The 17,292-nt window shown below is 40.4% G+C and overlaps 1 protein-coding gene across 1 annotated transcript in view; it reads left to right on the top strand.

The window, feature by feature from the left end:
* grid2 (glutamate receptor, ionotropic, delta 2) overlaps window positions 1-17,292 on the top strand; it is a 441,727-nt gene that overhangs the window by 332,939 nt on the left and 91,496 nt on the right. The window contains exons 9-11 of the mRNA XM_070904482.1: window positions 931-1,032; window positions 7,440-7,637; window positions 11,863-12,175. Of these exons, the coding sequence (XP_070760583.1) occupies window positions 931-1,032; window positions 7,440-7,637; window positions 11,863-12,175 (613 nt within the window). The remainder of the gene's footprint in view (window positions 1-930; window positions 1,033-7,439; window positions 7,638-11,862; window positions 12,176-17,292) is intronic.

The following is a 17,292-nucleotide window of genomic DNA, read 5'->3' as shown; positions in this document are numbered from 1 at the left end:
TAAGAAACCAGTTTAGCTAAGCTTTTCTCTAAGTATTGGTCCCAAAAGGGAATTGATCAGAATTGGCAGGGAGTTGCACATTCAACAGTAACTTCAGGCTTTAGAAAAATGGATTATCCCATATTTTGCTCTGCAGCATGCCCTCTGCTTCTCTGGTGTGTTTGTGTTTTCTTCTAAGCACAAATCATGCTGTGCAATTTTGTGTGTATCATGGTGTGCGCGTGCGGTTGTGTGTGTGTTTGTCTTTGGATAGCAGACAGCTAAATCACTTTTTTTCTTTCTTTTTTTTTATTACTGACTCTCTCTCTCTACAGGGAAACCAGGCAAGTTTGATCTTTGAAGCTAGAAAACAATATTTTATTGAAAGCAGAAGGCAGCACATAGATGAAGAAAATATGGTTAGGGACTTAAATAATGTGGCATATTTATATTTTATATTATATATAAATATTTATATAATATTTTATATTTTTTTTATTCATAAAAGACTGGAAGTTTATGATGCAATTTGAAAGTCAGAAGTCTGGGCCAGATTCATAAAGCACATTTAAATGAAAGAAAATCACCGTCCTTTTCACAGGTACAGTGCATAGTGGACAAGGGATAAACCTTAGTGCTTTATATAAATATATATATATATATATATATATATAATATATTATATATAAAAATAACATAAAAAGTTAGAAGATAAAGTATTAAGAAGGTAGACAGATATTTGTGTTTTACAATTATCAGGTGACTGTCCTTTGTGTGTGTGTGTGTGTGTGTATGTGTGTGTGTGTTTAACATCTCTTTTCTTCTTGATCACAATAATGTACTTTCACTGTTTTTAAATCTTTTCAGTGTTAATCTTGTGCATGTGCTTGAAGTGCATTTGCCTGTTTTCTTTCTAAGTGTTTTGTGTGTTTGTCTGTGTGCACATTGCAGCTGGCAACGTGGGACCCAGTTCATGGCTTGAATGGCACGCTGACAGACAGGAAATTGGAAAATAACATGAGAGGTGTGGTGCTACGAGTTGTCACTGTTCTGGTGAGTATAGCTGACCAGTGTGCATGACTAAGTCTTTTTCTATTATCCATTATTTCCATACTTAAAAAAAGACTTGTTGGGATGTTCCCTGTTCCTTGAAAATTGTCCTGCTGTTCACCCTGAAGAATCAAAGACGTGACTAGAGCTGGCATGTCAGCCTTTTGCTCTACTGTAAATCCACCCTGTTGTCTAGTTTTCTGCCCATCATTCAATCTGTTTTTCCGGAGATGTGGAGAGGAACACATTGAGAGCTTGTGTGAGAGAATGAAAATGGCAGACAAACATTTATATGGCATATAAGTGTTGAGAGGAAAGAGAGGAGTTGGCGAAGGTGAAACACAAATAAAATGTAACAAGGTGAGCTTACTAATGGACCAAGCTATCATCATTTCATTAACTTCCATTTTTACAATTGACACCTAGATGGTAGAGACTGTTTTTGACGATCGTGAGACTCCAGCTCTGTCTGTCTCGCCTGCAGCATCGATTTGAGTACACCCCATGAGTGCTTTAAAGATTCACTGCTGTAAATTCTTCATATCCCGTCTTTGAAGTGAGAAGCAGAGAAGAAAGAGATAATGCTAGACATCTTTGTGGCGATCCCTTTTTTCTTTCTATTATTTTTTTCCCCCAGTCTTTGATTTTCATCACCCTTAAAGGGAAAAAGAATATGGATTATGTTGTTGGATATTGCCCTTTTTCCCATCATCAGTGTAGGGTGGCTCCTATGGATGTACTGTACATGTACATGTATGTTCTGTGTTCTCTTGTTCCTTCTACCCTTCATGTTCTGTACTTCTGGTTGTGACTGATGCCTTGTGAGGGCCTAAAGACAGAAATAGATAGAAATAGAGTGAAATGTCCAGGGTGCTTCCCTGATGTACTGTGTTTTCTTTTAACATGAGAATGGTTGGAGGGCATATTCTGATTGTGTGTGTGTGTGTGTGTGTGTGTGTGTGTGTGAGAGAGAGTGAGTGTGTACATGATGTGAAGGTTTACAGGGACGTTTGGAACAGATTGTTGTGGGTTGCCCTCGGCTGTCTCTGCTCTGATATAACTGTTTTCTGTCCGTAAGGTGCAATGGTCTCACACTGTACCGTGCAGAGTGGCTCTTGCCCTGTAACACACAAAAGCAAGCAAGTATGTGTGTGAACAAACACACACATGCACAAACATTAACCTGTAAGAGGATGTGTTCATTCTATTTGCAGCCAGACTGTTGAATAGTTATCGATTAGTTAATTGGTGATGAGATCATACCACTATTAGGGCCAATGACTCTAAGTCAATGCTATTGACTAGCTGGGCCTGTATTGATTATTAAATGGATGTGTTTATGGCCCTCTACAGAGCTCAGTAGTATAACCATTCTGGTCACAAATGTGACAGAAATTGACATTTTGTAACAGGAAATTAAATTTGAAGCCATTAAAGGGTTACATTAAAATGATGTGTCCTAGACAGGAACTCAATGTTCTTTAGATGTAAGACTGAAGGTGCAAAATCAGATGGCCTATAAATTACCACTCACTGACTTGCATATGTTCCTAATTTAGTTTGATTCATCTCAGCAGCTTAGTCTGTGCTCCTCAATTTTCCGTGGGTGCACCCACATCTCCCTGGTTCTACTCCACATTTATAAGTAGCAAGCTGTGAATATAGCTATTGCAGCCCAAATATGCAGCCAAAGGCAGTAGATGTCCCTTTTTAACTTGAGTTCACATTTTAGAGATAATGAAAGAGCGCTCACAGTGTTTTCCCCAAAAAGAACCTAAAGTTTTACTTTGAAAGGCACACAGTAACTACAAATTGAATTGCAGACAAATTTGTACAATTCAAAGTCTTGTGATGATTGATAATAATTGACAATAATGATCGATAATAATTGATAAGGTTCAATTGTTTTAGACATTCAGTTACATTAGATGATTTGCATTTGTGTTTGACTACTTTCAGTGCGGTTTGTAAAATAATAGTCTATTTAAGCTGTTAACATGCACAGATACTGACAATTTTCCATAATAATCATGTTTATAGGACCAATGATTCTATTTGCATTAACATGTAATTGTGGAAAGTTTTGTCTTGAAAAAGTAATAATTGGTTTTCTTCTCCACAGCTATCAAAGTTAACCCAATGTATTCACAACATATTGTTTATCTTTCAACTCTATTACAATTAACAATGTACTGCATCAAAATAAGTCCAGGTAGAAAGAACAACTTGGCACTTTAAGTTTTTACTCCAGGTAAAAAGGCCTTTATTTGATTTATCAGATGTATTAGATAGCGACAGTAGAGAGATTAACGAAAACAAGGGAGAGAGAAATGTAACAAAGGTCTTTGGCCGGGGTCATTGCGGTTCATGGTCGCTGTCTTAACGCCTAAGCCATTGGGAGACATAGAAATGTGTGGTTTTACCAGTGAAGGCATACGGGACACAGCAGAGACTTTACTGACAGTGTGTTCCAGTTGATAAAAATGTTGGACCTGTCAGAGGATGGATGATGAGAGAAACCTGTTGTCCACCATCTTAATAAATTGCAAGTCACAAAGTTTAGCATTTAGCTGTTGAGTCTGCACCGCTTATCTGTTGTCTGTTTGTGATACAGGTCCTCCATCTTTATCAAAGAGAAACTAAAGAAAGATTAATTTATATAACAATATGAAATCTAATCTGCTGCAGACTGGCAGGGCTTTTCAAAACAAATTTAATACCAATATCACAGACAAAGCCACAGAGTGTTTTGAAAATGCTCACTGCTGCAAATCACCACATGACTCTATCATTCCCAGCATTCCCTCAGAGGACTCTTCAAATGCCATTACTTAGTCTTTGTGGAAAATTGCTGTTCCTTGTCCCAATCATGTCTCCAAAAACACCCGAGCAGCACTGAGACCACATGTGGTACTTCCAGTCAAGAGGAGACAGGGGATGAACTTGTGCCAAAGGAATTAGCATAGAGGAAAGGGAGGAGGAGGAGAGATGAGGGTAATGAGAGATGGGAGCAATGTGGGAAAGACAAAGAGGAAATGAAAGAGAAGGACTGTTGGATACAGAGGAATGTATGATAATATTGCAAGTACGACAAGTGGCAAGTATTGCAGCCTCGATGGATGGAGAGAGAAGAGTCCTAGACAGATGTTTAGGGAAAGCGGGAGACGGTGCAGTGTGGAAAGACACCAAATGGTGTATATCACAGCTGGTGAGTGGCAGGGGAAAGGTAGAGACTGCAACACAACAACAGAGAGTGAAAAGAGACAGAAGAGAGACAGATTAGCGTCACAAAGCCAGACTACATCTCACAAGGTAATTTTTTTGTTACAAGATTTGAGTCTGGAAACCATTGACTTAGTATCGATTGAGCCCGGCAGCTCAAGGCCAGCTCAACCAGAGAGCTATGAGGAAGTATTCAGATGATTGCATGACTTGTTGCCTCTCAAAAGTCAAAACTTGAACAACTCTTTAAACCAGATTTTATAGATCAGGCATTTTTCTGCAACCACATGGCCTATTTCTTTTACTTCTGGCTGGATAGTTAACCACAGCTTTGACAATGTTTCCCCAACAGCCACCATGTTTTACAAGCTTAAAGAAAGAAGGGATGACCATCTCATCAAGTGTAGAAATGGTCCAAGTTGATGTCTTAGTGAAGGAGAGAAACTGTCATGTATTGCACAGCCAACTTGAAATGACATCTGTGTCAAACAACCTGTGCCCTTGCCAGAGAACAGTGAGCTAAGCTAAAACCGTGGGTTGGCTTTGATACCCTAGAGAGACATGAGGTGCTTTTTTAAACTCTGTTCTTCTAGTTCTCCTTTACCTACAGTGCACCATAATCAAATAAAATACCAAACATGCTTTCAGTACTTTCAAACACTCCAACCCCCACATACACACTCCTACACAGAGTTGCACATGCACAGTTTCTTGCCTTGTATTGATTTGCTGCTGCTATTGTTTGTGTGTTACATGGTTCGCTTGCAAGCTTGTGTAGGTGGACATGTGTGTATGCATCTACATGCATGTGTACAGTATTGGGAATGTGTGCGTGTGTTTTCACTATATACCACAGAGCCTGTTTACTTGGAAAGCCACTTGGAAAGAAATCAAGGCACAATGAGCTGAAATATTATTGGGAAAACATAGAGAGGAAATGGGAGAAAATGGGAGAGGGATAAGTTGAATGTGTTTTGAAATGAGAAGCTTTCAAGTTTTTTCAAGAACAGCTCAATTAAAATTTTCCTCAATATCCTTTAGTGCCAAGTGAAATCTAACTGAATGTATTTCTTGTTTTTTTGGACTTTTTAAAACCCAAATTTCCTACCTAACAAGACTACCCTGTTGTCCTACCCTTCAGATATAGAATCTGCAATATTCTCATTAAATTGTTAAGCTGGAAAAATATTGGGGAAATATTCTCGCACCCCCATGCAAAATGGTTAATTATGAAACCTTGCTATCTAAATTCCCTGCTGTGTCCACCAGTACCAATTAAACAGTCATTATAGCTATGTAATGCATGACTTATCTTGGAAATCAGCTTCCAATGTGAACACTGACCTTAGAAGTGTATTTAGAAGTATTGGGGCAAATGGTTGACTGTTTTATTGTTCCACTGCGCAACAGGATCAGCCATGTTTTTTACACCATGTTTGTTTGTTTGTAAAGGTTTAAAGTACCCACATAGGGAGGCAATCAGTGGTACTCTGGGCATTATTCAGTATGTATGGGTGTGTATGTGTTAGTGGGTGTTCCTGCTTTGATTGATGGATGCTTGTGGTGAGAGAGGGACTTGGCATGCATGTCCACTCACTGCCTAATAGCTTATTGAACAGCAGCAGCTAGCAAGGATTAGAAGCCGCCAAGTTAATGCCTAGCATAGCCTGCGTGTGTGTGTATGTGTGTGCTTAATGTGCGGCCAGTATCCAGTCAATAACTCGCAGGCCCTCATAAATCTGCAAGACATATTGGCCTAAAACGTTTCACTTATCAACAGGGATTTATTAAAGAAGAGAGAAAAAGAGAAAGGGGGTGAGATAGACAGCTGAAGAGAAAACTCCTCAATGAGACACTCAATCCAAATACAGTAACTAAAAGTAAATGTCAATTTTGTTTCTACCTTTTCAAAGGTGAGTTTCCTACTAGCTTTCTGCTCTCCTTGTTAAAAAAAACACCTCCTTGCACTGTGTTCACTTAATTGCCTAAAATGTCAGCATTGCTAGTTGTCATTTAACCTCAACAGGAAGCTGCCCTTTAGATGCCATGGTGATGTCGATAAACAAGAGGTTCAGACGTCCCAAGCGCATTTAAAAATGAACCAATAAAAAACAAATCTGCTGAATTGCATGGTGCGATTATTGATTTTCAACATTTTAATTCACTTGAAAATGTAAAATAGGTTATGTTTTAAATAAATTATTAAACATGCTTCCCTCTGTGAATAAAAAGAAAGCTGAGTAGGGAGCTTTGGGAGCCGAGCCAAAACAAGATTGGGGGATACATCTTGTTTTTCTCCTGGAATCCCAAATAGGCATTCAAGAAAAAGAAAGCGCTTAGCTAAGGACTTAAGCACATGGACAGATATTGAGTACAGCATGTCGTTGCGTCTGTTTTCCTACCTTTTTCAGCATCCGGTTTACCTTCACAACAACAACAGAAGGCAGAATTATTTCTGGTCAGAGCACTGTCTTCTGCAGTTTCCAACTCTTGTTTTGTGCTGTAGTAATTGCTCAATTAAGGTGCTCTGTGGAGTTTATGGCCACTAGAGGCACTGTAGAGTCCCCACGGTGTTAGTATCTTATATTGTACAAGGGAATGAGGATACCCAAGAGAGAAGGATGTGATACACATTTCACCCACAGGGGTGAGATTTCACCCCAGCTGTGACATTTCACTTGTCAGAGGGGTGAGAAATCTCATTTGCACCCAACTACACATGATGGTAATGTATAGTGAGAGTTGGGGGCGGCAAGGTATCTTTCAAAGGTAGCAATGTGTCAGTAAAAAGAAGAAAAACAAGACTGCGAGCCAATTTAAAACATGCATGTCTTGAAACATAAAAGGCCTTGATTTTGTCAGTGGTAGGAAATGTATTCAACCGTCCAAGCTGTTATTAGGGAAACTCCAGCGGGAAGCCTACCTTAATTAATGTAGTGTTTTAGGCATTTAACTGATGGTTGTAAACGTACAATCACACTAGTTGTGTGAATAAGAATGCATTGAAAAATACCTTTTTGTACTGTATGTGTAACGTACGCTCTCATTCTCCCAACCTTTTAAGATGAGCGTTTGTGGTAGTATAATGACCACTTGAGTAATTGGGTGATTTAATGCTTGAATGACTGCTGTATTGATTGGCTGCTTGACTGTCTTACCTGACACACCGATTGATCTTTGCCTTCCAGGAGGAGCCGTTTGTAATGGTGTCAGAGAACGTTCTGGGAAAACCAAAGAAGTACCAGGGCTTTTCCATTGACGTCCTGGATGCTCTGTCCAACTACCTGGGCTTTAAGTATGAGATCTACGTCGCTCCAGACCACAAATATGGTAGTTTGCAACCTGATGGTCAGTGGAATGGACTGATGGGTGAACTGGTCTTTAAGGTGAGGACAAAATAATTTGCATACATGCACAAACACAAGTGAGCACACACAAACACACATGTACAATACAACAAAAGTAAATTTGAATATTGGAGAACAATGGCAGGGGTTGTATAATTGAGGATTTAACCTGCAGAGACAATATTCAAAGTGGTCTTTGTTGCCTATTTATGCACACACACTATACCACTACACATGGAGGAGAAGGATGGATGCAAGCAGGCACATGCCATACGCATCACTTATGCTAAGTAGGACTATAGCCTCCCTCAGGTTGAGTCTGCACAGTCCCATCATAACATTCCCCCGAGAAATCATGTCACTTCAAAAGCAAATATTTGAATTAGGCTACCATACTGCTGAGTTTAACTTCTGTAAATTGGAGAGAGAAATTCAGACACTCATTCACTAACTATTGCAGCATGTAGTCTGAAGTGGACTAGAGAGGGGCTGACCTCACAGATTCAGAGGTGTGATATTTCATATTGGTGAAAACACAGCAGCTGTAAAATAATTTGACTAACTTCAAGTATCTTCAAGTATTTGATGCATAACAACTGGCAGATACTTGAACTGCCTCAGTGACAAGAGGCAAGAGAGTGTGAAGCCATGAATGTGAATTTCACAAAGATGGAGAGGCCTTTAGTTTGAGGGCTTTCAATTGGTGCAGTTGGATGATAACTACTTTTACCATAACACAGCCACCAGCATACTGGTTACTTGAGGTAGTGCCACCTTTGTGTACTAAAGTATACCAATGTCACTGCTGCGCAGCAAAGTTTTGTGCTGCCAGGTTTATTGCCCTCAATTTAGATGCCAAAGCTGTCTGTTCCAACACACTGTGGAAAGTTTCCAACACAGACATGGACAGCTTTTCTAGTAACCATTGGCAAACAGTACTGAATATTTGAGATTATTTTGTCAAAGTACTGAATATGGTTGATATTATAATCCATCTGTTCATCTTTGACTGTTTACCAGAGAAGGAAAGTAAGCAGCAGAGTAACAGAATGAAAGAAAGAGGACATTTCAAATGTGCACAGAGTTGTGAGAATAATTCAGATTTTTCCTTTTTACTCCACAATAAATCAAACAGTTTGGTCAATCAATGAAACATTGAAGCGCTCCCAACACATGCAGGATTTTTTCACTCATGCTCATCCTTAATCCTTTTCTGTAGAAAAGAAAGAGCTCATTTTGTTTTGCTACGGAAACAAACGCTAAGCAAACGCACTGAAACATTACAAAACCCATCTGAATATACTGAATAGTTTCTCAGACCTTCTCTGTTCCTCTGGGGCCTTGGTTCCTTAAAACATTCATTGAGTGTTGAGTCATGTGGGAAGGCCTGCCAGCAATAAGCCTTGAGCTCACCTTAGTTTATTTCAGTCACGCCACAAAATAATTTATGGATTGCTAAAATGAGATGCAACAAGTTCAAGGCAGTAATAATAACAGTGGGGATTTTTTTCTCCAATTAATATCAGAATTATGTAGAGGCAAGATTAAAGAAATATTTCAGCTAGGCACAACATTATCACCACGTATAAATATATGATGGCTACTGCAACCACCTTAGCAATTAAACTATTATTTTGCATGGAAGACGGGGATCAATAAAGTATTTCTGATTCTGAAAACTGTGAATTAACAACACATTGAAAAATCGATCAAATCTTTAATCAAACAATTTTCTTGTATGAACACATAAGAAGTATTTTAAACTTAGTCAGATTTGTTATGTAGTATGAAATTTGGACACATCTAATGTAAGGTGTGGTCAGAGTTGTAGCTTTCAACCGATAGAGGTCAATGCAGCAAGGTTTGCTATTAGCAGTTGTTCAACATCTCTCACATAAAATGCTGTCGTGATGCGAAATCCCTTAAACGAAATAGAGCACAGGCTACTTAAACTTTATTGACATTAATTAAACTACAGAAGAAAAACTTACAGTGGCTTAAGTAGATTCTCATTTACAGCAATTCAACCCTCCTCACACATTTTTATACAATAAAGACTATGCTGGTTTTTAATTACCATTATGTATATGTGTTTGTGTGAGTGCATGCTCATATCTGCATGCGTGTGTACAATGTCCTTTGATGTCCTCCTGGAATTGTACTAAGCTGCTGCACAGTTTATTCATTATCTATAGGTCAATGATGTTTTGTTTTTTTTATTGTCAGCAATGTTTTTTCAGAAGCTTTCCATGTCTTCACTTTTATTACTTTCTTTTGGTTGTGTGTCAGGCTTGAAATCCTTTTTTACAACTGGGTTCTCCTTGCCTTGACCTTGTATACTTGTCCCCCCCTCATGGATGCAACAGCTCACAAAATGAAGAAATGCTTCAAGCACAATGCATATTTATGTGTACACAGACAAGTGCAGGCTGTAAATAAACTGAACATGCAAATAATTTTGTTTTCCACATCAGTCAGCAACAAGGTTTATCTCTCCAGAAACCCAATTATACCAGATAATTATTACCCTGAGTGCTCTCTGGAAGTTTCCATGTTGACTGACCAAAGCAGTCAGCATGGCAATACATTTCTACTTACACATGCGCACGCACACACACACACACACACACACACACACACACACACACACACACATACACTTGCATGCATATCGTTGTGTTGTCCCAACCAACAGGCATCCTGCAGGGTTTCTCCTCATATTCTTCTTATGCAGTGTAAGTGACAATTTCTGCACATTTAAGCATTTTGTTTCCTCACTCAACTGTGAAATTAGCAGATTTTTTTTGCCTACAGTGGATTAAAAGCAAGTGTGTGTTTGTAAGTGTGTAATCAGTTTGTGTGTGTGTGTGTATGTGTGTGTGTGTGTGTGTACAGTGGCAGTAGGGCTTAGTGTTTGAAAATCACCTAACTTGTTACTGTCAGTTGTTTCTAGCAACAAAGAAAATCTCATCGAACAAGTATCGAACAATCTCTGGCGCTAGTATAGATTTCAAACACATGTGCACAAGCTCACAACAGCATCTTAAATCCTCATTATGGTACAAGCAGATGTCTACAGCTGCTAACCAAGCACTGGGGACTGAAAACATTTTAATTAGCCATCATTGTTTCTGCATTTAAGCTGAGCTCAGCCTATTTTTCTTGGCAGACATACTCACTGACAGCTTTTTTTTCAACTTAAAGTCTTTAAATGTAAATAATTAAAGCAGTCATTAATTGAAGAATTCCAAGTGATGAGAAAAGCTTTAAATGCTTGTGGAGGCATACCAACACAAAAGCAGATCAATGAACTAATGAATGAGTGATTCAAAAGTCATCCATCAAAAGATGTCCAGTACAAGACAGTACTTGCATACTTATGTACAGTACAGAGGCAAAACAAAGCATAATGCACACAATGATAATATCCATACATAAGCTTACTTTTTGGTATCCTCTTCTTTCTTACCTTAGTTTTATCTTTGTTTATCTTCAGTCTCCATTTACTACCAAAGCAACTCACAATATTTGAGTTACTTTGAAGATCATTATCAGTCTCTGTAAGGAAAAATGTACTGATCTGCATTCAGAGTGCCAACATGGTCATTAACCTGTTCACATTTGACCGAGTTAGTAAAGCTTTCACAGCATTGCAGAATTTCAGAATTTAGTAGGCTGGAACACGGAGGGTCATGGTTACACAATCACAAAACCTTTCTGAAAGTCTAGTAACGGTTCAAAACAAGAAATCAACTCTCTCACACACTATGAACACTTAAAGCAACAGTTCAGCTATGTTTTGGTCAGATGTAGCTAGTGGTCAGTGTTGACAGTGTGTGGGAACTGATTTTTTGTTTATTTTTATGAACCATTGATTTATCTCCTACACATTGGTCTGTATACAGATGTGCCAAGACCACTTTTTCTAAAAGTCTTGTAGTAAAAAAACAAAACACGTCCTTGCTGGTATTTTTACATTTACTTTCAAAGAAAACAAATACATATTGTCCACAAAAGTTCTGTTCTCAGAAAACCCATTTTGTTTATCTACCAACAGCCCAGATGTTTCCAGGTAATAGTAAAGTTGGTTTGTATTTAGTGTTTTAATGAATTATTTTAGATGGTGGGATGAAACTGAGGCAGGATGTGAAGCACTTACTCATCTCTGGGTACAAAAGTCCACATTTTTTAGCTGAGTTCCTCACCTACACATTTTCGCAGTGTTGATACTTCAAACTCCTCTCTTACCCTCTGCCTCTTGCAGCGAGCCGATGTGGGTCTTTCTGCCCTGACCATCACACCTGAGCGAGAGAGCGTCGTGGACTTCACCACACGCTACATGGATTATTCTGTGGGTGTTCTGCTGCGCAAGGCCGAACGCACTGTGGACATGTTTGCCTGCCTGGCGCCCTTCGACCTGTCACTGTGGGCGTGCATCGCGGGCACCGTGCTCCTTGTTGGCATCCTGGTGTATTTGCTCAACTGGCTCAACCCACCCCGGCTACCCATGGGATCTGTGTCCTCGACAACACTGTACAATTCCATGTGGTTTGTGTACGGCTCTTTTGTACAACAAGGTAAGAAAGATACGGGACAGAGGGAGTGGAAAGCAAAAAAGGACTGCCTGATGAATGAATTTATTCATTTTTGGATGGTTAGATCAGGCATAAACAGATAATTAAGGATTGATGTATACACAGATGTTGTGGTACATACTAGCGGTTTTATGCAACAAACTTGATTGTTGTAAGTTTCTCTGTGTTATGTGTAAGTATGAAAAAATACGACAACATTACATTTGGAAAGTGAATTGGAACAGTATAGTTTCCCATGACAGCCCAGTGACCTAAAAGTTCCATTTATATGCCACTACTTTGCAACAGCAAAATATTGTATATTTTCATAGTTTATTATTCTTACCCCAGCTGGCAACCAGAAGGTACACAGCAGTGTTGTTGTTAAATATTTTGCTGTAGGGATATGGGCTTTTACAACAATACTATATTTCCAGGGTCCATCACAAAGGTAAAAGATAATGAAAGAGATAATGGGAGGGGAGGGGAGCATAGAAAAAAATATCTATGTCAAAAATGTCATAACAGCTGTCCTCTGGGTGTCATAAGTGTGGATTGACCTTTGATGTTTGAGCACAATCGTCAAATGAGAAGAAAAGGGAGGAGAGGTTTTGTTCCACATGGATTTAGTGGAGGATAATGACCTCATCCTGGTTATCTACCCAAAGATTTTCCAGAATCCACTGGGCCATGCTCAGGTGTGGAGATCAGACAATTGACACCAAGGGAAGGATTTAAATTTCATCAGTGCAGAAATAGAGCCAGTGACGGGAGGGAAAAGGGCAATTGCAACAGGGAAAAAATGAGATCGCATAAATGTGTATGTGCATTATGTCCGTTTTCCAACTGGTTTGTGTGTTTCATTGAGTATTTATATCTCTATTGAGTATAGTATGAAACAGAGACACAAAATATGTTCATATTCATAGTCTCATTCTTATGTTTGTCTGTGCGGATGTGTGAGGTGTGTAGCGTAATAAATAAATAACTGCTAGTTTCCAGTGAGCACAGTGTGCTCTTTCTATCAGGCTCTGGGACTCGCAAGAGTTAATTTTTTAAGCTACATTAATTATGCAAATTTTTGGAGGAATGATTTATTTATTAATTTTTTGTTTGTTTTTAACGCTGCCTGTGAAACATTTCAGGCCCTGAATAAGCAACTGATGAGCATTCCACCATTTGGTAAATAATCCTCCATCTTGTGCTGCAGCTAATGGTGGTAATGATGATGATGATACATGCTAATTGCTGTTTGATATTCGCAATCGTTTCTCTTTTTATCTGTAATTAACATTTTAGTCATGGCATCATTAGAGAAAAGAGAGAAAGAGAGAGAGAGAGAGAGAGAGAGAGAGAGAGAGAGAGAGAGAGAAAGGATATAATTCTTCAAGAGTGGGTGTGTCCTTTCTGTGTGTACACATCGTGTATGGTTCTGTGTTGGCTATATACTGCACAGAATGTGTGTTTGTGTGTGGCATCAGGTGCATCTTGTTCATGTGAGAGGAGCTGTGCTTTAGCCACAGGTAATTCATTTCTGATTTGGCTAGCCAGAAATATCTCTCACAAAATTAACTGAGTATGAAGAGACGACTGTCGAAAGGCTAAGTAGGCTGAACTTCACTCGCTTTAAAAGTCACCTGGAATGTGGTTTACTTCAATCCCAACAACTATTTTGTAAAGCAGAGATCTCCTCTCTCAGACACACGATAACTTTAAGGTTCTTGTGTAACCCCAGTTCTCTGAGTAGCATAAGTGAGATGTCACACTATGGGATACGCCCCCTTGCATATTCACAGAAGCACTAAGGCCATAACGATCATGATGTCTGTGTCCTCCGTCTTTATATGTGGCCAACGCAGCGTCACTCGTCATTCAAAACAAGCAAGGGTGCTCTTTTCACTTCATCTTCGGAAATAAGATGGGCGGTCTGGCCAGTCATCTCTCTCATGCTACTCAAAGAACCAGGGTTAAGCAAGTAACCTAAAGTTGTGTTTCGTAGCACTCATTTCGATGTCTCACTATGAGATATGTCCCGTATTGCCAGACAAGTTTACCTAGATTACTGACCACCAGAACTGCAAACTGGGCACAACATATGCATCCACTGCCATTCCGTAGAGCTGTAAGTTCTGTTGGTGAGTATGGATTGACCACCATTGGGATGAAAGCAGGATTAATCCCAAGGTTCCCAGGGGTGAACTGCATACAAGCAGGATGCACAGAGCGGGAATATCACTCACATGTTTAGCTGTGGCTAAAGAACAGCCAAACCATGTTCAAATCTGACCCACTACAGCTGGGTGCAGTTTCCATTCTGCGTAAAGGGGATTCCTTTTGGACAAGAGGTCTGCCCCCAAATCTGAAACCCAGGGGAGTGTTTTAGCATTAGAAACACTGATAGCTTAATAGTTGATATAGGTGAGAAACCCCATTCACTGTTATCCCCTCGAGCACACCGCCCCAGCCCAAAATGCTGGCCTCTGTTGTCACTACTTTCCTGGTTGATAACGCACCCATGGTCGCACATGATGCAGACGTCATAACCCTATGGGATCTGTGGTGCACAGGGTCCAATGTGAGAGAAGCCACCTAAGGCTGGAAATCTCCCATGTACAGCCTGCCCAGCTTCACTACCATACTGACCATCATTCCCAACAGCCTGAGACACAGACCATATGTGACACGTTTACCTACGATCAAATGTGCCAGAGTGGACCTCAATGCATCCAATCTTTCGGCTGACAGGTGGGCCGAGTAAGTGACCGAATTCAACATTGATGTCAACGTCCTGTGTCTGTGAACACACTCGTCTCCCTGTTCACCACAAAACCTAGATCGAACAGGTGTGCCAACCCAATGCCTCTATGCATCACAGCCTCCTGCTCTGAGGGTGCCAGCCGTAGCCAGTCATCTAGATAGGTGGCCATGCAGATGCCTTGCTCCCTGAGGCCGGCGATAGCAGCCACGATACATTTCACAAACACTCTTGGGCTTAGTGACAGGCGAAATGGAAATACTAGGTACTCGTATGCCTTGAAATGTGAACCTTCAGTATTTCCTGTGTGGAGGCTAAATGGAGATGTTAAAATATGTGTCCCTCAGGTTGATCAATGTGAACCAATCGCCCAGGCACGCAAAGTGTATCAGGGCTGTGTGTGTGAGAATGCAAAACTAGTAAGTGCTGAGGTACTAGTTTAAGGCACGGAGGTAAAGGATTTTGATGTATACTGTTTCCCCCTTTCTGTGGGACCAGGACATACCTCAAATAGAGACCCTCTAGCCTCTGCTTGTGTGGCGCTATTCGTATGGCTTTTTTGTCTAACAAGGAATATATTTCCTCATGTAACACCACTGTGACGAAAAGGCACTGTGGTGAGTCAAAGTCTGTATCCCCTGGCTACCATCCTCAACACCCATTTTGACGCTGCGCATGCTTTCCAACTCTCCTTTCGTAAAGATAGAGGAGAATGAAGCTCTGTCGAGTCCCCATGAACTCTCGGAATGTCATTTGGCTGTACACCGCTGCCCTCTGGCAGCTGACAGTGGTCACTACGCCCGGGTGCTATTACGCATGCACGCACTGATACACGCAGGACAGCTGTGCCGCTACTGGTAGTGTTATAGGGGAAAACACTATGTTTTGCATGTTTGTGTTTATCTTTTTTCCTTGTGAAAAATTGTACCACTGCCTGGATACGTCAGTGAACAAACATTTATTTCCACAAAGTGTGCCTGAGTGCTTGTGAGACTTAAGTGTGGCACTGAACAATCCAACGGTTGAACTCGGCTTCGGCCTCACACATCACAAAGATGGAGGGGTGGCCCTGGGGAACTTTACCCGGAACACACTGTAACACACTGTCTGCTCCGGTCTGAGGAATGTTTAGCTAGTTAGCCAGGGTGAGTGAAGCTGTGTCGGTCATATATAGAGACAGAGGGCCCTGAGGTAGACGTCATGACTGCCAGCCACTCAGGGCAGGGGTAATGGTAAAAGGTGTTTCTGTCAATACCTGAGTAGGCATATTCCATAGTAAGACATCAAAACAAGTGCTATGAAAGATAACGAATTATGAAGTGAAACTTTATCTTGACTGACAAATTTGAAAAAATTACATTCAAAAAAGGTTGATAACGTCAGTAGCAAAACATATAAACACATAGAATATTTTTCTACTCTTGAATGGGAGCACCGGTACTGTACAATTTCCCCCCCGGGGATCAATAAAGTATTTCTGATTCTGATTCGGATGCTCACAAATATACACCAAATTTTCAGACAGCAGTTCTCTCACTCCCCCAGCACCTCTATAATGTCCCAGACCTTTGTGCCTCACCCTGAAATATAACCCTGAGGGAAAATTGATTCAGATGCAAAGACACACACATCCACAGCAGGAGGGAGCTGGAGATGAGTGATGCCGGAATTTTGCTTTTGGCTGTGTCACTTTGACTGTGAGAGGAGAAAGAGGGATGGAGCACAGGGATTATACTGATTTTTCTCATTTCTCACCATTCTCTTTTCTTTTTACTTTCTTTCCATTTGACTACTTCTTGCTATCCACTTTCTTATACTTCCATTTTTTCACTTTCATCTCTTTTTTTGTGTCCTTTTGTCCTCTGCCTTTCTGCATTCACCCCTTCTTCTTTCTTTTTCTCTTGATGTGTCCCCTTCCTTACCACCCTTCTCTCCTCTTTTTCTCATCTTTGTGATTCTTCCTTTTTTTCCCACTCCAGCACTCCTTCCCTCTTGCTGATCAGGGCCACCAAGTTATAAATTCACTGTCTGTTTACAACTTCACCCATAGGTCTCTCAATCCTGTGTGTGTGTGTGTGTGTGTGTGTGTGTGTGTGTGTGTGTGTGTGTGTGTGTGTGTGTGTGTGTGTGCGTGCGTGCGTGCGTGTGTGTGTGTGTGTCACCAATAGAGGGTGAGACACATAAAGCGAGAGAGGGAGTAGGAATAGTGGGAAAAATGTCTGTACTCCATAAACTATTTTTAATTGGTCTCAAGGAGAGTGAGGGATGCAAAAGAGGGGAGAGAGGGGTGGAAGAGGGGAAGAGGTAAAGAGACACGATGGAAAGGACTGCATCTAACAAAATCTGCTGCTTGGTTCTATATTTT

This window comes from Enoplosus armatus, chromosome 4 (assembly GCF_043641665.1).
Source record: "Enoplosus armatus isolate fEnoArm2 chromosome 4, fEnoArm2.hap1, whole genome shotgun sequence".
NCBI classification, from domain to species: Eukaryota; Metazoa; Chordata; class Actinopteri; order Centrarchiformes; family Enoplosidae; genus Enoplosus; species Enoplosus armatus.
This window is presented reverse-complemented; position numbering and strand designations above follow the sequence as displayed.